At 47.5% G+C, this 19502-nt stretch overlaps 1 protein-coding gene across 1 annotated transcript; it reads right to left on the bottom strand.

Moving 5' to 3' along the window:
• Positions 1–2428: 2428 nt before the first annotated feature.
• LOC133141458 (nascent polypeptide-associated complex subunit alpha, muscle-specific form-like) lies at positions 2429–19471 on the bottom strand. The gene is made up of 23 exons (XM_061262031.1): positions 19351–19471; positions 18328–18431; positions 17784–17842; positions 17156–17375; positions 15877–16551; positions 14733–15383; positions 13942–14057; positions 13132–13216; positions 12904–12955; positions 12291–12425; positions 11754–11860; positions 11098–11305; positions 10096–10196; positions 9402–9531; positions 8959–8989; positions 8385–8507; positions 8000–8162; positions 6624–6679; positions 6152–6379; positions 5598–5671; positions 5063–5131; positions 4442–4599; positions 2429–2880 (listed from the first exon to the last, which is right to left on the bottom strand). The coding sequence occupies exons 1-23, from the start codon at positions 19469–19471 to the stop codon at positions 2722–2724; spliced, it is 3825 nt and encodes a 1274-aa protein (XP_061118015.1). The 3' UTR covers positions 2429–2721.
• Positions 19472–19502: the final 31 nt, after the last annotated feature.

The raw sequence follows: 19502 nt of genomic DNA, 5'->3' as shown, positions 1-19502 counted from the left end.
AACCTCCCAGTTACATCTGGAAATTCAACAAAAGTATTTTCAATGTCACTGTCAAGGTAGTTTTTGTAAACGAGGAAGAGCAGTGGTCCCAACACTGATCCATTACATTACATTATTGGCATTTAGCAGACACTCTTATCCAGAGCGACGCACAGTTGATTAGACTAAACAGGAGACAATCCTCCCCTGGAGCAATGCAGGGTTAAGGGCCTTGCTCAAGGGTCCAACGGCTGTGTGGATCTTATTGCGGCTACACCGGGGATCGAACCACCGACCTTGCGTGTCCCAGTCATTTACCTTAACCACTACGTTACATTTACCTTGACGACTACGTTACATTTACCTTGACGACTACGCTACAGGCCACCCCGTCATGGGATGCCTGTGGGATGTCACTTTCCACAAGACCCTGAGATAAGGTCCCTCCTACTTACCTATTACAGAATGCAGGGGGGGGGAAGGCCGAGAGAGCGAGAGCGAGAGTGTCTGGCAAAAATAATGAACTAAAATAATAAAGGCAAAATAAATCAAACAAAACTGTTGCTTTCGCTCTGTCACTTTGCAGCTCTGTTGCTTTTCAGCCCCGTCATGCTGCTAATGCTACCCCGACACGAGAAGCAGTTGTCACACAAACAATGGCAGAACCCATGGAGGCACACAAATAATAAACCATCAACTAAACGGCAACGCAAAGTATTTGTTCCTGCATGACTTTAAAATAAAGCACACTTTCATATACTAAAGGCTGCGTGCAAATTGATGTGAAACAATGTTGCCAATGTTATTAGTTAGCTGGGAAGGGGCAAATGATCTCTGAAAGTTATCTTCTCTCCACAAACGTTATTTAGGAAAATAAAAAATACCCAAAAATTTGTGAAAGCATTTGAAAATATACCACATTTCCTGACATTTGCAGATTAGCTACCAATGTGGTTAGTTAACGAGCACAGTTAACGAGTGGTATAATTTCTGCCGTTGGGTCAGTGCAGAATTTGGATTGTTCACGTGGTTATATACTTACCACATAAACACCACCAATTCATAGTCAGCCATGTTTTTTTGTTTAATTTGGCGTTGTGCACCTGGAACACTTGGAGGTTGGAAGTTTGATCTCTGATGGTAAGTGGAAAGCAGCATAACTTCCGGAATTGAGTCTGCTTGAATCGTGGAGAAACCATAGGGAGAAACGTTACATGGTTGGAGTAGTCTCAGACAGCCCGCCACACTCTCATTCACACTGCAGACCGCAGCTGAGCTCACAGAGTGGAGTCAAAGGAAGACCTTTCCTATGTGGCTTCCGCAGGCAGTCCATGGACACCCGGTCGACCAGCTGGGGTTGCAAAATGACCACGAAGGATGTGGATCCCGAACAGGCTGATCCCTCCCACACCGTGGGAAACTCAATCACCAATCATATAGCAGCATCACCCTATGGCGCTACCGGCCAGGTGCCCTTGGCACAATCAAAGTACTCAACTGTCCAATGTACCATGTGATACAGTCATGGATTATTTTGCTATCGTCGGTGAAAGGGGGCATAACCACTGTGAAAGCCTTCGGGTCTTTCCTGAGAGGAAGGCTGTTCCAGTCGTAAATGGTAAATGATTGGCATTTATATAGCGCCTTTATCCAAAGCGCTGTATAATTAATGCTTCTCATTCACCCATTCACCCATTCATACACACACCCACACACCGACGGCGATTGGCTGCCATGTAAGGTGCCGACCAGCTAGTCAGGAGCATTTGGGGGTTAGGTATCTTGTTCAGGGACACTTCGACACAGCCCGGGCGGGGGATCAAACCGGCAACCCTCCGACTGCCAGAGGACTGCTCTTACTGCCTGAGCCATGTCGCCCTCGTAGTCATACTGTATGCTTGTCTATCGGGGTGAACAGGGAGTAGTGGAACGTGTCTATGACCATCTGAAATCTGTGCCTTCGCGCTGTGCAGCACTTGGGCTCACCTCCCCATAAAGACCACCTCCATCATGGGGGAGAGGCTTGAGATGTGGATCCAGATAAGGGCCAGGGCCCCTGGTGCAATCCAGTCCCCTGGGGCATCACTTGGCTTGGCCTGCTCCCCTCCCTCTTCCTGCAATTTGGCACTTCCAGCAGTACCAAGAACGACGGTGACGAGTTGACCGGTCCCTGGTGCTGACCAGGCCTGGGTCAAATTTGTAGGTGTTTTGGGTTCACATACTTTTCTACACCTCTTTGAGCTTGTCTGGTGTATTGGAACCTATTAAATACTGTAAAAAACAGCAATCCCTGCCTTCTGGTACTCTTGGTTGGCTCAACTGCAAGAGGCAAGATCAATTGAGCACAGACAAGTATGGTCTGGTGCAAACGCCTGGGGCTCATTCCAGTCTTTATCTCCTCTGACTTTGTCTGTCCGCCATCTTTAAGGACATTCCAATCTGTTAAATGTTGGTTTTAAAATGTTTTATTGGAAACACCAATGGCACTAGCACCACCACAGGCTCCTTGTATAAGGCATCATTTTTAAAAGAGATTTATGGCATTCTTTGTGACTGATACTCAATCACACATTCAAAAAACATTAAAGGTCACACTCACAATCACATTTACAGTATTTACTGACAGTACAGAGCACTTAAAGTACCAAAACAAAATAGAAAAATTCATATTACAATTCAACAACTGTAAACCTGAGAGATGTGACAGTTTAACTGTCACACACAATATAAATTATCTTTGGATCAGACTTGGTCCTCCTCGGCCACCATCTTCTCGATGGCGGTCCAGTCCAGTTTGCTGAGGATACTGCCAGTGCTCTCAGAGGGGGAGTCCCTGTCCAGCCCCTTCAGCCAGACTCCAGCTCCACTCCCTGGAGCTCCACTCCGCTCTTCCACAGAGCCCTGAGGAGAGAGCACCATACACCAGGGTGACATCCTATCCCACTTACACCCATGAAGAGCATTAGTATTCAACCACTTACGAAGATCTATCCATCTACAAAAAGCCAGGGATAAGCAAGGGCCGAGATTGTTATGATTGAATATAAAAACCTTTAAGCCTTAATTAGGTATGTAAAGGAGACATATCCCCCCACATGAAGGATCTGGATGTATCTAAAGCAGGGTTGTCAAACTAAATTCCCAGGGAGCCACAGTGACTGTGGGGCTTTCAATCAGCTGTCAATTGTGGCCTTGAGAACAAGATGTGTGGATTATTTAGCCAATCAATGACTTGAATGAACCACTGGTGCCAGGAACAACCTAAAAACCAGCAGTCACTGTGGCCCCCCAGCACTGGAGTTGATATCTGTGGTCTAGACAGTACGAGGACTACCGTGATGTGTATGGTGGTTAATGCAGATGAAGACTACAGTCATGTGTATAGTGGTTAATGCAGATGAAGACTACAGTCATGTCTATGGTGGTTAATGCAGATGAAGACTACAGTCATGTGTATGGTGGTTAATGCAGATGAAGACTACAGTCATCTGTATGGGGGTTAATGCAGATGAAGACTACAGTCATGTGTATGGGGGTTAATGCAGATGAAGACTACAGTCATGTGTATGGGGGTTAATGCAGATGAAGACTACAGTGATGTGTATAGTGGTTAATGCAGATGAAGACTACAGTCATGTGTATGGGGGTTAATGCAGATGAAGACTACAGTGATGTGTATGGTGGTTAATGCAGATGAAGACTACAGTCATCTGTATGGGGGTTAATGCAGATGAAGACTACAGTCATGTGTATGGTGGTTAATGCAGATGAAGACTACAGTCATCTGTCTGGGGGTTAATGCAGATGAAGACTACAGTGATGTGTATAGTGGTTAATGCAGATGAAGACTACAGTCATGTGTATGCTGGTTAATGCAGATGAAGACTACAGTCATGTGTATGGTGGTTAATGCAGATGAAGACTACAGTCATCTGTATGGGGGTTAATGCAGATGAAGACTACAGTCATGTGTATGGGGGTTAATGCAGATGAAGACTACAGTCATCTGTATGGGGGTTAATGCAGATGAAGACTACAGTCATGTGTATGGTGGTTAATGCAGATGAAGACTACAGTCATGTGTATGGTGGTTAATGCAGATGAAGACTACAGTCATGTATATGGTGGTTAATGCAGATGAAGACTACAGTCATCTGTATGGGGGGTAATGCAGATGAAGACTACAGTCATGTGTATGGGGGTTAATGCAGATGAAGACTACAGTCATGTGTATGGTGGTTAATGCAGATGAAGACTACAGTCATGTGTATGGTGGTTAATGCAGATGAAGACTACAGTCATGTGTATGGTGGTTAATTCAGATGAAGACTACAGTCATGTGTATGGTGGTTAATGCAGATGAAGACTACAGTGATGTTTGTGGGGGTTAATGCAGATGAAGACTACAGTGATGTTTGTGGGGGTTAATGGAGATGTGTAGTGTAGTGTAGTCAAGTCTGACCTGTTTGTCCAGGCCAAGCAAGCGTCGGATCTCCAGAGGAGGGTTCCATGGGCTCAGGAGCTGCTCGTCATCACTCTCCTCCTCCACCTCCTCTCTCACTTCCCTCTCTCTTCTCATCCTGTCCTCCTTCAGGGGTGGCCGTATTCCCTTCATCCAGCCTACGGGACAATTACACCATGATATTCCCAAGCCTATCAAAACCTATTCCCATTATCCAGCCTATGAGACAATTGCACCATGATATTCCCAAGCCTATCAAAACCTATTCCCTTCATCCAGCCTACAGGACAATTACACCATGACATTCCCAAACCCGTCAAATCCCATTCTCAATATCCAACCTATGAGAAAATAACACCATGATATTCCAAAGCCTGTCAAAACCCATTCCCATTATCCAGCCGATGGGAAAATTACACCTTGATATTCCCAAGCCTGTCAAACCCTATTCCCATAATCCAGCCAATGAGAAAATGACACCATGATATTCCCAAACTAGTCAAAACCTATTCCCATTGTCCAGCCAATGAAACAATTACACCATGATATTCCCACTGGTACAGAATCACACAGAGGATGTTTTCAGTGGTTAATTAAATTGCTCTAATTAAGGGGGCAAACCTTTGCCCGGTCTCCTGCCCCTGGTGTCTTGTACACCCCATCTCGTCAGACGGGCATCTGGGAGTGCACCTGCAGGAGCCACAAGGAGTTACAGAAAGAGTTACAGCATACCATCCTACACTTTTAATGCTTCAAGATTAAACATGTCTTACTCTAGTCACTTGCCAATTGATCAAATCGTAAAAACAAGCCGTACTACTTTTTAAAATATCTCCTCAGTGGATGGCAGGTCATGTGCCCCCAGGAGCTCGAAACAGCAATTCTACAGTTACTTGTCAAACACCCGACTACTAGGATACCCTGCCACCCCTATATGTGAGGGCAATTCAATGTTTTTTTCATACAGAAATATTTTACAGAAGACTAAGATCCGTGAAGCTGTTGGGCCCTTAACCCCACATTGCTGCTTAGTCTAATCAACCCTAAGTCGATTTGGATAAACTAAATGCCAAATTCAACTAAATAACAAATGATTATTTATGATTTACAGAGCAGCAGAAAGGCACCAGGCCTGAACCCCCAGAGAACAGCTCACCAGGTCTGTGCAGACGGCGGGTGGTGGGCTGATGTTCTCCACGCTGGGCAGATATGCTCCGTACTCCTGCGGTCCTCCCAGGAGAGGCAGATGTGTGGAACAGAGCGTCCCTCCCCCTCCTCCCCTCAGGCCTGCTGTAGCCGTGAGGAGCAGCCCTGGAACACACACAGCCCTCCGACCTGGTTACACTCACTCACACAACTACAACTCCCAGCACTCACAAAACTACAACTCCCAGCACTCACACAACTACAACTCCCAGCACTCACACAACTACAACTCCCAGCACTCACACAACTACAACTCCCAGCACTCACACAACTACAACTCCCAGCACTCACACAACTACAACTCCCAGCACTCACACAACTACAATTGGAGGAACTCAGGATAAAAAATAATAATGAATGATCTTAATGATCACAACTGAAAGTCGCAGCGTCTGTATACCTATAATTTACCAATATAACTTACAACTTATAAAGAAATCATATTTTGAGTGCACAGCGTCCTTAATACTTTTAAAGGTAATAACGGCACAGAAAGCTGCTGACCTGCGGCTGCTCTGATTGGTGCTTTGTGAGGGGTGGGCCTTGGGCCTGCGGCTGCTCTGATTGGTGCTTTGTGAGGGCTGGGCCTTGGGCCTGCGGCTGCTCTGATTGGTGCTTTGTGAGGGCTGGGCCTTGGTGAGGGTGGGCAGGGCTGGGGACGGCTTGAGCAGCTCTGTAATCAAGCTACAGGCCTCTCGGGCTCTGAGGGTGTGGTGTTCCAGCAGCAATGTCCTGCTCGACAACAAACAACATTAAACACACAGACCTCGACACATACAGTGCTCCAAAATGGCTGCCATGATCAGAAGTGCCGACAGTACAAACTACAAAAACACAAAATCTTCTTTAAGAGTTAAAATGGCAGTTATGTTGGTGAATATAGGCACATGAATATATATATATATATATATATATTTGTGGGTACAGTTTGTCAAAAGTGAGTCTGTAAGGTAAAATGGTTCCATGAAGCACTCACTTTTCCTTCTTTTCCTTCATTTTCTTGTTGGTAGAAAGATCTCTGGAGGTCAGATTCTGTAGACAGAGCAGATTAACGTAAATACATACAATACTATTTAGACCACTATTTAGCCTATTTGAAGCATATTAATGACTAATTAAAGGAAGGTAGCGTTAAAGACACGGCTTGTTATTCAGTGTACCTTGGGTCAGGCCAGTAACCTTAGGTTTGGTCAGAGACAGTTGAGTCAAGGTCTGATATTATTTTCAGACATATGCAGACCCTGAGAAAAAAAACTAGCCATATTTAATAATATTAATAATAATATCCACAGTGAGTCAGGACCTCAGTTTAACATCTCATCTGAAAGACGGCATCTCCGACAGCACAGTGTCCCCATCACTGCACTGGGGCATTGGGATTTATTTCACTAGAGGGAAGATCGTCCCCTACTGGCCCACCAACACTACTTCCAGCAGCAACTTAGTTTTCCAAGGAGGTCTCCCATCCAAGTTCTGACCAAGCCCACACCTGCTTAGCTTCAGCCATTCGGCAGGAGAAGGGTGCATGGTTGTATGGCTGCTTGCATTTAAAATACTTTGATAAGTTTATGACAAAAACCCAGTTTTGTTCTCATCAGTTCTCTGGCTGTTTTGTGAGTTAGCTGAGTTAGCAGATTAGCTGAGTTAGCTGAGTTAGCAGGGACAGGAGGGTTAGTTAGCACAGTCAGCTGGGTCAGCAGGGTTAGCAGAGTCAGCAGGGTTAGCAGGGTCAGCAGGGTCAGCAGGGTTAGCTGGGTTAGCAGGGTCAGCTGGGTCAGCAGGGTTAGCAGGGTCAGCAGGGTCAGCAGGGTTAGCTGGGTTAGCAGGGTCAGCAGGGTCAGCAGGGTCAGCAGGGTTAGCTGGGTTAGCAGGGTCAGCAGGGTCAGCTGGGTCAGCAGGGTTAGCAGGGTCAGCAGGGTCAGCAGGGTTACCTGGGTTAGCAGGGTCAGCAGGGTCAGCAGGGTCAGCAGGGTTAGCTGGGTTAGCAGGGTTAGCAGGGTCAGCAGGGTTAGCAGGGTTAGCAGGGTTAGCAGAGTCAGCAGGGTCAGCAGGGTCAGCAGGGTTAGCAGGGTCAGCAGGGTCAGCAGGGTCAGCAGGGTCAGCAGAGTCAGCAGGGTTAGCAGGGTCAGCAGAGTCAGCAGGGTCAGCTGGGTTAGCAGAGTCAGCAGGGTCAGCAGGGTTAGCAGAGTCAGCAGGGTTAGCAGGGTTAGCAGAGTCAGCAGGGTTAGCAGGGTCAGCAGGGTCAGCAGGGTCAGCAGAGTCAGCAGGGTTAGCAGAGTCAGCAGAGTCAGCAGGGTCAGCAGGGTCAGCAGGGTCAGCTGGGTCAGCTGGGACCACGATGCACAGCCTGACCTGAGTGGACGAAGGTGTGAAGGGCCGGTGCTCTTGCTCTCTCTTCTCCTCCCTCTGTCTGCGGTATTCTGCAATCCTTTCTTTCTGCTTCTTCTTCATCCATGCCCGCAGTTCCTCTCGCTGCTCCTCCTCCTCCACCCCCACGTTGTTCTGCTCACCCCATCTATTACAGAGTAGAGATGAACCAGACCAGACAGACAAGTATTTGAATCCAAAACAATGATGGATTTGACTCGAGTCTGAAATTCACCAGAAATTAATCGGGACGTTTTAACATCGTCAAACTCTCGACCAGCGAACTGCTAACACACAGTTGTGCATCATGTATGTGACTGGAATATGCTGAGTGATTAGGAGTATTGATTGGCTCCCACTGGGCTGTTACCTGAGAAACCTGTCTCTCAGTGAGTCTGATGGGCCGAGTGAATAGGTGGAGGCACCTCTCAGCCCGCCCAACTCTGTCAGGGTGTCGCCCGTGTCACTCAGGTCCAGAGGCCCGTCTGAAAACCTGAGGGGTCAGAGGCTGGGTGAAACGGTGCAAAACGGGGAGAGTGTGTAACATGGGGATAGTATGTGATACAGGATCGTGTGCGATACAGCATAGTGTGTGATACTGTCCTGATATGGTGATATGGGGCGACATTGGTTCATGATGGTAAGAGCAGTCGTTGCACCAGGGCTGCCGGTTCGATCCTGCCCTGACTGTGTCGAAGTTTCCCTGAGCAAAACACCTATCCCCCAATTGCTCCTGACAAGCTGGTTGGTACCTCGTATGGCAGCCAATCACCGTTGGAGTGTGAGTGTGTGTGTGTCTGTGTGTGTGTATGAAAGGGGGAATGAGAAGCATCAATTGTACAGCGCTTTGGATAAAGGCGCTATATCAATGAGAATGTGTGGAAGGGGGACAGAGCGTTCTACTTTAGCACACAGTATATGGATTGAATGCAGCACACACTTACTTTCCAGACCTTTCCATCATGGAATCAAAAGCTGCAAAAGAAATGTACAATTTTAGCCCTCAGTAAACAAGTGATGTCTTGCAGAGGCTAGCAGGTAGCTTGCTCTGACAAAGTTGTGGCATTCAATGCAGAGATTAAATGAAAGGCTAAATTTAATTGTTGTCATTTCACCTCATTACTTAACTAGGCACAAGTGACACAGTGAGAAAGTCCAGAAACCCTTTAAAGGCCTAAAGGTAACATTTGACGGGATACCCTGATTGGACAGCTATGAAAACAGGAAAGAGCTCCTGAAAAGGAACTAATAAACTGGACCCTCACACCTGCAGCACAGGTAACAGCTATGAGATCCCCCTCTAAAAGAATTGGGATTTTGCTTTGGCTACTGAAAACACAGCATTGTATACTAACGTGGCTTTGCGACGATGCATGCTGCCTCTTACCGTCTGCTGATCTTCCCACACCACCCCTGCTGCTGGTGCTCTGCTCCTCCACGTCCCTGAAGCTCACACTGAGGCCCAAAGAGTCCCTGAGGCCCAGACCGAGACGCGAAGAGTTGGGGAGGCTGAGAGGCTGGAGGGTGACAAACACACATCGTATCGGACAGAAACTTCTAGAAACAGCACAGACACAAAGTCGGGTGGGCACGGATGGGGGCGATACGTTTAAACGGCATCATAACTTGGTCATAGGACCAGTTTAGACAAGAAAAAAGCATTAACATGTGCTGAAGTGACAGTCTGAAGACTTTTGACACTTAAGTTTTATTCGAAAAAGAACAGAGATTCCTAGTTCATTAAAGTTTGTGTGTGGCCTACCAACAAAATGGCTTGCGATTAACCCCTTCTGCCCCAGACCAAAAAATAATTCTGGCAAACTCATCGGGTGGGCGACACTAAACTGAATTTGTAAGCAGGAAAAACAAGACAAAACAAAACATCTGTTTAACACATTCACAACAGCAAATCTTTTTAAACCAACACCAGGACCAGTGCCTTCACTGTTATTCTATTGGATTAGCATTTAGCATTAGCATTCCCACAGTAGTGTTGCCTCATTTGGACTTTGAATAAAGAGTCTATCCTTTTTCAAATTCCTGGGAGATCGTAATCCGGGCAGCAGGGGTGGGCTACGCACCTCTATCTCCACGAGTAGCCCGAGTGGCTCCTTATCCTGGCCGGGTTCAGAGATGCCCCACAGGCCCGGTATCACAGGGGGACTGGGCCTCTCACTGGGTTCTGGAAGAAGCAAACGGATCATTCCCGGTGTGAAATTACAGAGCGAAGCTGTGCCTTGTAGACGGGTGTAACACACGGCAATAGATAGGAGGCGTGCAGACCTGAATTCGCCAGTGAAATTACAGACACAATACAAGCCCACGGGACAAACGACAAATCAGGCTGCAAACTTGAGATTGTCCTCATGTATTTTCAAACTAAAATGAATATTCAAAAGTAACTCAATGAAACCATTGACCACAACCTAAATAATGGCAACCTAAAAAACGGAACTTTAAAAAAAAAATTACTTTTAAAGCTTCAAGGCTTACTGAATTGTATGAGAGTAGCATCTGTAATGGGCTGTGAACCAAGCAGAAGCTAACTGACACATACAATGAACCATTCAGTGTCACAGGGACTGGAGAATTACCCATCTGTGTGTCTACCATGGCCTCCACTGTCATTTACTCAGTATTCAGAAGGTTTAAGGCCCGTGCACACCAAAAACTATAACTCCTGCAATAACGATGTGAGTATCCATGCTGATGAACCATAACTTTCTGTAAATAGTCTCCCGGCTCTGTCATCTGCCATTTTGAACATGACACCTTGTAAATCTGGATGGATTTTGATTGGCTGTCTGTGTATCAATCGTTTATGCAGCTGAAAAAAAAATTGCTCTGAAAGTGATCAAAAAAATTGTCCATCATTAGCGTTGTCATTATAGTTGTGGTGTGGACACCCACTACACTAAACTACATATTTATAGTTTGCTTCATAGTTATAGTTCTTGGTGTGGATGGATCTCTAGGGTTAGAGTTACCCAGCAGTGTCTCTAGCACAGTCTCCACAGTAATTTCTCAATGTTCTGAAGGGTTAGAGTTGTGTCTAGTGTTTAGAAGGTCAGGGTTAGAGTTACCCAGCTGTGTGTCTAACACAGTCTCCACAGTCATTTGCTCAGTGGAGGTGTGATTTGGGACAGGAGCTCCAGGCCGGTGGGTGTGGGGGGAGACGGGGGTGGAGGTCGGCCCGGTCGGGGAGGCAGAAGCCTGGCGGGAGGGCAGGTGCTCCAGCAGATCCTCGTCCTCCAGATTAATCACGTTGATGAAGTGGCGTCCTGCGCTGACCTGAGGGAAGCCATTCTTCATGTTATTGGACACATAATTGCCATGTCCAGTAGGCCTGTAGCTACTAGACCAGGCTCAGTTAAGTAATTGTCTTGGATTCAAACACTTTTCTGTGCTCGATTGATCTTGCCTGGTGCAATTGAGCTAACCAAGAGGACCAGAAGGTGGGGTTCGCATTTCTTGAGAGTATTTCATAGGTTCCAATACACCAGACAAGCTCAGTGAAGCATAGCATAGCATACAAGCATACATGGCCAGCGTATGACCATATAAAACATACGACCTGGGTCAATTACGTAATTGTTCTGGATTCTATACTTTTCTGGTTGGCTCAATTGCACCAGGCAAGATCAATTGAGCACAGAAAAGTGTTTGAATCCAAAACAATTATGTAATTTACCCAGGTCTGCAAGTGATGCTATTTAATGAATAAAAATGTCAATCTGACCGTGTCCGGTCCCTGCTGGACCGCGGTCTCAGCCTCCCGGGGGAACTGCAGGTTCAGGAGTACACCAGGACAGGCTGCTGCAGCGGTCTCTACCTGCACCGCACCTGCTGGGGGTGCCAGAGAGAAGCAATCACACTCACCCACAGTCATTTCTGCCGCAGGACGTTAGCGTGAAAGTAATCGTACGAGCCTAAATCGTGACATCGCCAGCAACGCATTTTACCCAGCACACTCCTGGGATTCACTCATTTGTAGTTTCACTGCAGTACGACCTGGCCTAGGGCCAGTATGAGAGCATTCAAACATCTAAGGATTTCTCAAATATAATGGCAAAAGGCTACTTTCCAAAGTAACAGTGGTTTAAATCTGAAAGTTAAGTTTCAATTTCATATCAAAATATAAACAGCGTACAATCTGGACAGCCTACAAGAACGTGAAAAACCAGAATGAAAAGGTTTCCCCTCCATGATAACGGAAGCAGGGGGCGACATAGCATAACATAATAATATAACGTAAAGACAGGACCAGACACAATACCGGAGTCGGTGTTGGTGCTGGCATCGTGGAGCTGGGGCGGTCTCTTCTGCGTGCTGGCGAAGGCGTGGAGCTCGGCTGCAGTGGACAGAGCCCTGGAGATCAGGTCCGGCCCGGCCAGCACGGAGCTGCCCGACTCTGGGAGGAAAAGGCCGAACACCAGCGCTAGGTTCAGTTAGCAGGCAACACTGGCACAGATCAACCCGATCAGATCAATACGCTCAATGCACATTATAATCTGTGAGAGCACCTCTAGAAGCATATTTGTACTTTCCATATATGAAGATGAAAATCTTCACCATGAAAATTTGAATGACATGTTATTTTAATGGCGTTTTCAAATGTCAGAACATTAAGGGAGCATAATTTCAGCGATACCAGTCAGAAGCATTGACTAATTAATAACAATTGCAGACATACTGGTTATTAATATGAACAGGGAAGGGGTTGAGTGCCATTTTGTACAACAGTTATCTTTTGTGGCTTTGAAATAGACACTTATATTTTGATATTTAATTTAGACCATTGTACTGGGATCGTGCCGTAAACAGGTCTCAGTGAAGCTGGCTGAAGGGATGAATGAGCAGATCACAGCTGCCTTCATGAAGAAGCTCACCGTCAACCATGTCTTCCTCCAGCGCTGACCCTGATGGCTCAGCTTTATCAGCCTACAGTAATAAAACAGGAAAAGTGTCAAGCAGCCCACGGAACGCCTTTACCAATGACTATGAGACAGCAGGGCTCCATCTTAAATTTTAGGCTCATATTGAGATTGGAGGCATGGTATAAAAGAGTGGTGTTCCGTTGGTTAACAGGTTATGGCGAAGGAGCGCTGACACCGTACCTCTGTCGGAGAGATGCTGGAATCCTCCGGTCTGCCAAGGCTTCTGCTTTGTCCCTCCTGCTCCCTCTCCTCCCTCCTCTTCTGCCTGCGGACAAAAGACAGCACCGACTCTAAACTGTGAAGGACCTCGAACACCACACATCTAAAGCACTTCTAAAAACATACCTTTATGAGCACAGACAGCACCGACTCTAAACTGGATGGGACATCAGACACCCTGGAGGTCTACACTCTCCCCAACATGAAGTAGGGTTCACACATCTACCGTTGCAGATGATTGGCCAATCCAAATAGGGGTAGAAATTGGGACGTCAGGCTCTAGTTGGGAGCCGATACCTTTAACCCTTTGAAGAGGAGGCCATTTGGAAAGTTCTCAAAATTCCAAGTCAGTGTTCTAGAACTCTTGCTTTCTATCACCAGCTGTGGTTGTGACATCACCATTAGGGCTGCACCATATATTGCATATTGATCACCATCGAAATATGAACATGTGCAATAAACACATCACAAAAGACTGCTTGAACTGTTATGAATAGTATTTATTTAAATTGATGTCCTGTTAAATTGATTGGCTGCAATTTTGTTCAATAAAAGCATGTTGGGAATAAAGTATTAATTTATTTGCATTCAGTGGGCAGTAGCAATGTACCTAAAGCAGGAACACATTAAAACTGTGCACAATTGTTCACTTATCGCAAAGTCATCGCAATATTCAACAATGTTATCGCATATTGCATATTTTCCTCATATCGTGCACCCCTAACTCAGATCACATATGTCTGACCTCACATGAGCGAGCAGAGAATTTACCTTTTGCTGGAGGCGAGTGTATCCTGAGCAGGGTGGGCCTGGGAGGCCATGGTGAGGAGGCGAGGCCCAGCCCTCTCCCCACACTCTGGAGCCCACGCCACCCGCCCCAGGAGCACCTGCAGAGGGGCGAGACGGTGAGCGGGAGGCATAGTGAGGAAAACTCTGGATTGTGTGTGTATGTGCGTGCGTGTGTGTGTGTGTGTATGTGCGTGCGTGCGTGCGTGTGTGTGTGTGTGTGTGTGTGTGTGTGTATGTGCGTGTGTGTGTGTACGTGTGTGTGTATGCGTGTGCGTGTGCGTGTGTGTGTGCGTGTGTGTATGCGTGTGTGCATGTATGTGCGTGTGTGTGCGCGTGTGTGTGTGTGTGCGTGTGTGTGCATGTATGTGTGTGTGCGTGTGTGTGTGTGTGTGTGTGTGTGCGCGTGTGTGTGTGTGTGTGTGTGCGTGTATGCGTGTGTGTGTGTGTGTGTGTATCTGTGTGTGTCCAGAGCTTTATGGTGAATGGGAGGCGTTGGCAGAAGGAGACCCTCATGCACTTGAGTATGATAAGTGGCGGTTGGCATCACATGCACGTGTTGCAGCACACTCCTGATCTAGTGATGAATAATGATCTCTGAATTCTGTTCCTAACCAGCCTGCCACCGTATCGGGCCTGGAGATTTGTTGATGGGATATGACTGTTCAGGTACGTGTTGCTGGGCCTGGAGAGAGTGTGCGTTACAGGACGCAGTAAGCATGCGGTGCCGTGTATTGGATTTGTGTGCTGTACTGTGTACAGTACGTGTGCGACACCTTGCTTGGCTGATCGGGGGCCCTCTGAAGCAGCTGAATGCCAGAGCTGAACGCTGGGAACGCTGGGTGGCCTGGGACCTCAGGAAACCCTGGAGGGCTGGGCACGGAGATCAGAGGCGTGGCGGGGGTGGTGAAGGGGGCGGGAGGGGCAGGCAGGCGGGGCTCGGGGTGAAAGCGCAGCAGCGGGAGGCCGCGGGGCAGGGGCTGCCGGTGGGACGGGGGAGCGAGGATCAGCTGGAGGGGGCCACCCTGACCACTTCCCTGCCCTGGGCCGTCCAGGAGTTTGGGCTGCGCCACCTGACGGACGCTCTGGTCCGGCGGAACCTCGAATGCCCGCTGGGCCGGTTTCCGCCACCCCCTGCCCCCCTCTCTGGGCAGGACGGGGGGGTCTGCGCGGGGGTGCACAAACGCCTCTCTTGGGAGGGGGGGCACGGCAGAGCTGTAGAGGAGGCCTGTGGGGACAGCAGGGGGGGGCAAGGAGGAGCGCGGGGGCAGCTGCAGCAGTTTTAATCCTGTGGGTGCCGGAGGAGGAGTAGCGCTCGAGCCAGCGGCACACAGCAGCGCCAGCCCCTGGTGGCGGACGGGGGTAACGCAGGCGCTTCCCCTCTCCGTCTGGGTTCCCCTCAGTTCCTCCAAACGGACAGGAAGTTCCTGGAGAGCCACAGCGACAGAAATGAATCATAGTCGCGTCGTGATCACTATAAACGTGCCATGGAAACATCATAAATGGCAGAAAATCAAGCAGTTCTCAAGTTTTAAAATTAGGTTCAGAAAATGTAATCAAGTAATTTAGTACAGGGTGTCCAGTCTCATCTCATCTGAGCTGGAGTGGGTGCAGGTTTTTGTTTTAGCCCTGCACTAAGGCATTACATTACATTACATTAATGGCATTTGGCAGACGCTCTTATCCAGAGCGACGTACGACAAAGTGCAAAGTGCATACCCATAACCAGGGATAAGTGCGCTGAAAGACCCTCGACACGAGAGGAAGACCTCTGATTCCACAAATTAACTAATCGTGGTCTCAATCAAGACCTTGAGAAATAGAATCAGGAGGAGCGGTGCTGGGCCCACACCGGCCCTTTTCAGACATTTCATTGTAATCACTTGAGCTTCAGACAGCAGGCAGGCCATGACGAGCTACCTCACTGAGGCTCTCCATGTTGCCCAGGCTCGGACTCTCACTGCTGGGGCTCACAGAGTGGAGAAGCTCCAGCTCATCGGCCTGTCCTGCCCACGGCTGGGTCTCTGGGTCCGGCCCGAGGTTCTGCTCCGTGTGGAGACGCTCCAGTGCATGGGGCTGAGGCGTGGGGACCGGGCCCTGGTTCTGAGGTCCAAACTGGTGTGGGTCTGGTCTGGGTGGGAAAAATGGAGCGCCTGGCTGGTGGGTCTGGATTAATCGGGGCGGATTGGCTGTGGGAATGGGGTACTGGGGGTGATTTAATGGGGGCAGATTAGCTGGGGGAATGGGGTACTGGGGGTGATTTAATGGAGGCAGATTAGCTGGGGGAATGGGGTACTGGGGGTGATTTAATGGGGGCAGATTAGCTGGGGGAATGGGGTACTGGGGGTGATTTAATGGAGGCAGATTAGCTGGGGAAATGGGGTACTGGGACTGGTTTAACTGGGGCAGATTTTCTGTGGGAATGGGGTACTGGGTGTGGTCTAATGGGGGCAGATTGGCTGTGGGAATGGGATAATGGGACTGGTTTAACTGGGACAGATGATCAGTGGGAATGGGATTCTGGTTTAACTGGGACGGATTGGGGAAGGAGGCGGCCACAGTTTGCAGGAGGCTGATGAAGCTCATCTGTTGGAACTGGCGGGAGAGAGAGGAAAAAGAAACACAAACCGTGGGGAACTGTGAACATGACCTGGAGGACCACAGTGTCTGCCGGTTTCCAGGGGCATTAAAATTGATCTTGTAGACACACCCCAAGGCCTTGAATGGCTGCTGATTGAAATTAAACCACATATACCTGAAGTCACTGCTGCTCTCTATGAGTGGAGTCTGTCACCCTTCGTAGATTTAATTGTGTAGATTATAGTTCCACTTTATGAAGAAAATACTGGAGAACGATATATTTCAGTAGCTAGCATGTTAGCAGTAGCTATTAGGTGCATACTACCTACACCAGTAGGCAGATGCTAGCGCTTGCTTGGGACTGTACATTTTTAGCTTGCCACTTTGGGGGTGTTGAAATGGGGGAAATAAACTGAAGGGAATTTTTCAAGCCATGAATTTTATTTAATTTCGCAAAATGACTGAACTGAAATTTAACCCAAGCCTTGAGCATGACTCAAAGTCTAAACAACTTTCTCAACTCCAGTCCCCAGGACCAACTTGCCAGCAGCCTGAAGTGTTATTGCTGAATGTTTCATGTGCAATGTGTAGTTTTTCAGTGGTGTGCAGTTACATTCACCTGCACCAATCTGAACATCTGATCCTGGACCAGCTGCCTGAAGGGGTCTGCTGCTGCTGGAGGAGGCAGCGCCTCAGGGCCCCTCCCCAGCTGCGAGGTGCTGCTGCTGGGGAAACTCGGTACTTGAGGCCCAGGATGCAGGCCTGGCACAGGGCCCGCCTGGATGTTTGGCTCCTGGGCAGGGGCAGGGTCAGGGTCTGGAACCTCGACACTAGTTTGGCTGTAGAGGTGTGAAGACAATTTGGAAAAAGCACAGATCACGAAATACAGCAACCACTGATCAAATAAACATGGCTGCTATGACAGCACCAAGTGAAGCAGAATCACCTTATTTTAAGTCTGTTATAATGAACCTCCTTCTCAGTGGGAGGCTGAATCCTTTAGTTTCCGATTAAAAACATTTGGGGACACAATCTCACAGGAGGAGGCTTTGCATCTGTCCAAGCTACATAAGACTAACTTCGGTTCCATACACACCTAGGGTACAGTCACGTCCTATTACAGTGGTGTCATAGTATGGCATCATATTAAATCTTTCATGCATGACATTTTCTAACTATACTATGTGAGAAGTATGATCATTTCATTGAACGACGGGGAAAAAAATGAAAAACGAAAAGCACTGAACTGAGATGAATCTCCCTCGGTCTCCTCTCTGTCCGACACCAGATCCGCCAGGGTCAGTGTCTGTGAACATGAATGCAAAAAGGGGAACAGACCTAAATGCAAGGGGCTGCACTTCTTCTTTATTCAACAACTTAAATGTAGCTCAGTTAATATTAGACATGGCCCTTGAGGGTGTGAGGGTATTACAAATATGTGATTAGAATCTTCTTTACTGGACGTTATAATGCTGTAGTAACAATAGCTACTGGCAACTGAAAGCAATTATAGAATTGATCAAATTAGAATGTAGAAATACAAACATTAGAATTTTGAAAAAAACATTCCAAAACATTACAGAACCGACTCTTCAAATAATTAAAAACTGGTCCATTACTACTGAAGAGTTTTTAATTTGGAGTTGGGCCAACTGCAGGGATCAGCAACCCTGGGAGTCAGGTGTGAAGACTGTCCGGCCAATCCTTAGCAGTAATTACCCGGGAGATAAGAAAACCCGGGCTGGATTTGGATTTGAGGGCCGGAGTTGACGGTCCCCGGCTGAGTCATACCTGCTCATGGGCAGGCCTCGGCCCCCGGGAGACGGTCTTGATCTGGACTGAGATGCAGGAGGCGGAGCCTGAAGTGTACACAGCGTCCTCTCTCCTGCTCTCACCTACAGGACCACAGCGTTACAAACCCTGCTGGACCAGGAGAACATCGGCAGTGGAGGCCTCCAGCCACCACCACGGGCTCCACCATTAAAGCGCAACTACACACAGGCCTGACTGACTCCCACATGTATTTTCACCACATATCAAATGTAACATTACAATTCATAGAAGATCAGAATTGCCTTTTCAATGTCACTGACTAAATGTGCACAGTTTTATCCATTGACAGCAGCACATTTTAAGCGATTGCTGGAATGAAAGAACCTAGAAGGATTAATGCCATTCAAATCCTTGCAATCAATATTTCATGTACGGTCCTTGAGGCATAGCAGAATACCTGAAGCTTAAGTCAGAATGTCTCAAACCAGAATTTAATGAATTAAATAAAAACGAATAGGACTTATTTTATAATTTGGTATAATTAAAATATAATTTGGTGTCCTATTGGAGTCAAGTGGGCCACTAATGAATTGAGAAATTGATAGTAGCTAAGGAGAATAAGAGCAGAGCAAGCAATAAACGTAAACATTTAGCACTTATTGCAAATAAAAAACCAAGGTGTTTCACAGAGATAAAATAAGAGCGAGCAAATAAAATAGCATTAAAAAATCTTTGTCAAAACAAATCATGACCATGTGCACTTGCAGGTCCCGCATCAGCCATTGGGGGTCGCTGTTGCAAGATGAGGCCCAGCTGTTAGGCGACCCCTGCTGGTTAATCTGATGCCAGCAAATTGCCTGTTATGCTGAAGTGACTCATCTGTGTAAACCTCGACTTTAACAAGATACATTTTCCATATCAGGGAGAGGAAGCCGCAAAGACAGCACAAATTGCAGCCTTGTGTTTTTTCAGATAAATATGTTTGTTATGCTGTTATACCAACAGTCTAAACACGCCTGGAAGGCAGAGTTTTGGACTCACCCTCTGGCTCAGGAAGGTCAGTCGTGTCATCCTCGGGGCCTCTGTGAGTGTCCATGGGCCTATTCTCCGGTTCAGAGCCAAACGCCCCCTCCTGGCTGTACTGGTGTACTGCTCTACCCATGTCTGTCTCTGTCTCTACCTCTTCCAGTTCA

The sequence above is a fragment of the Conger conger genome, chromosome 12, assembly GCF_963514075.1.
Source record: "Conger conger chromosome 12, fConCon1.1, whole genome shotgun sequence".
NCBI lineage: Eukaryota > Metazoa > Chordata > Actinopteri > Anguilliformes > Congridae > Conger > Conger conger.
Note: the sequence above shows the minus strand (reverse complement) of the source record. Positions and strands in the feature narration are given on the sequence as shown.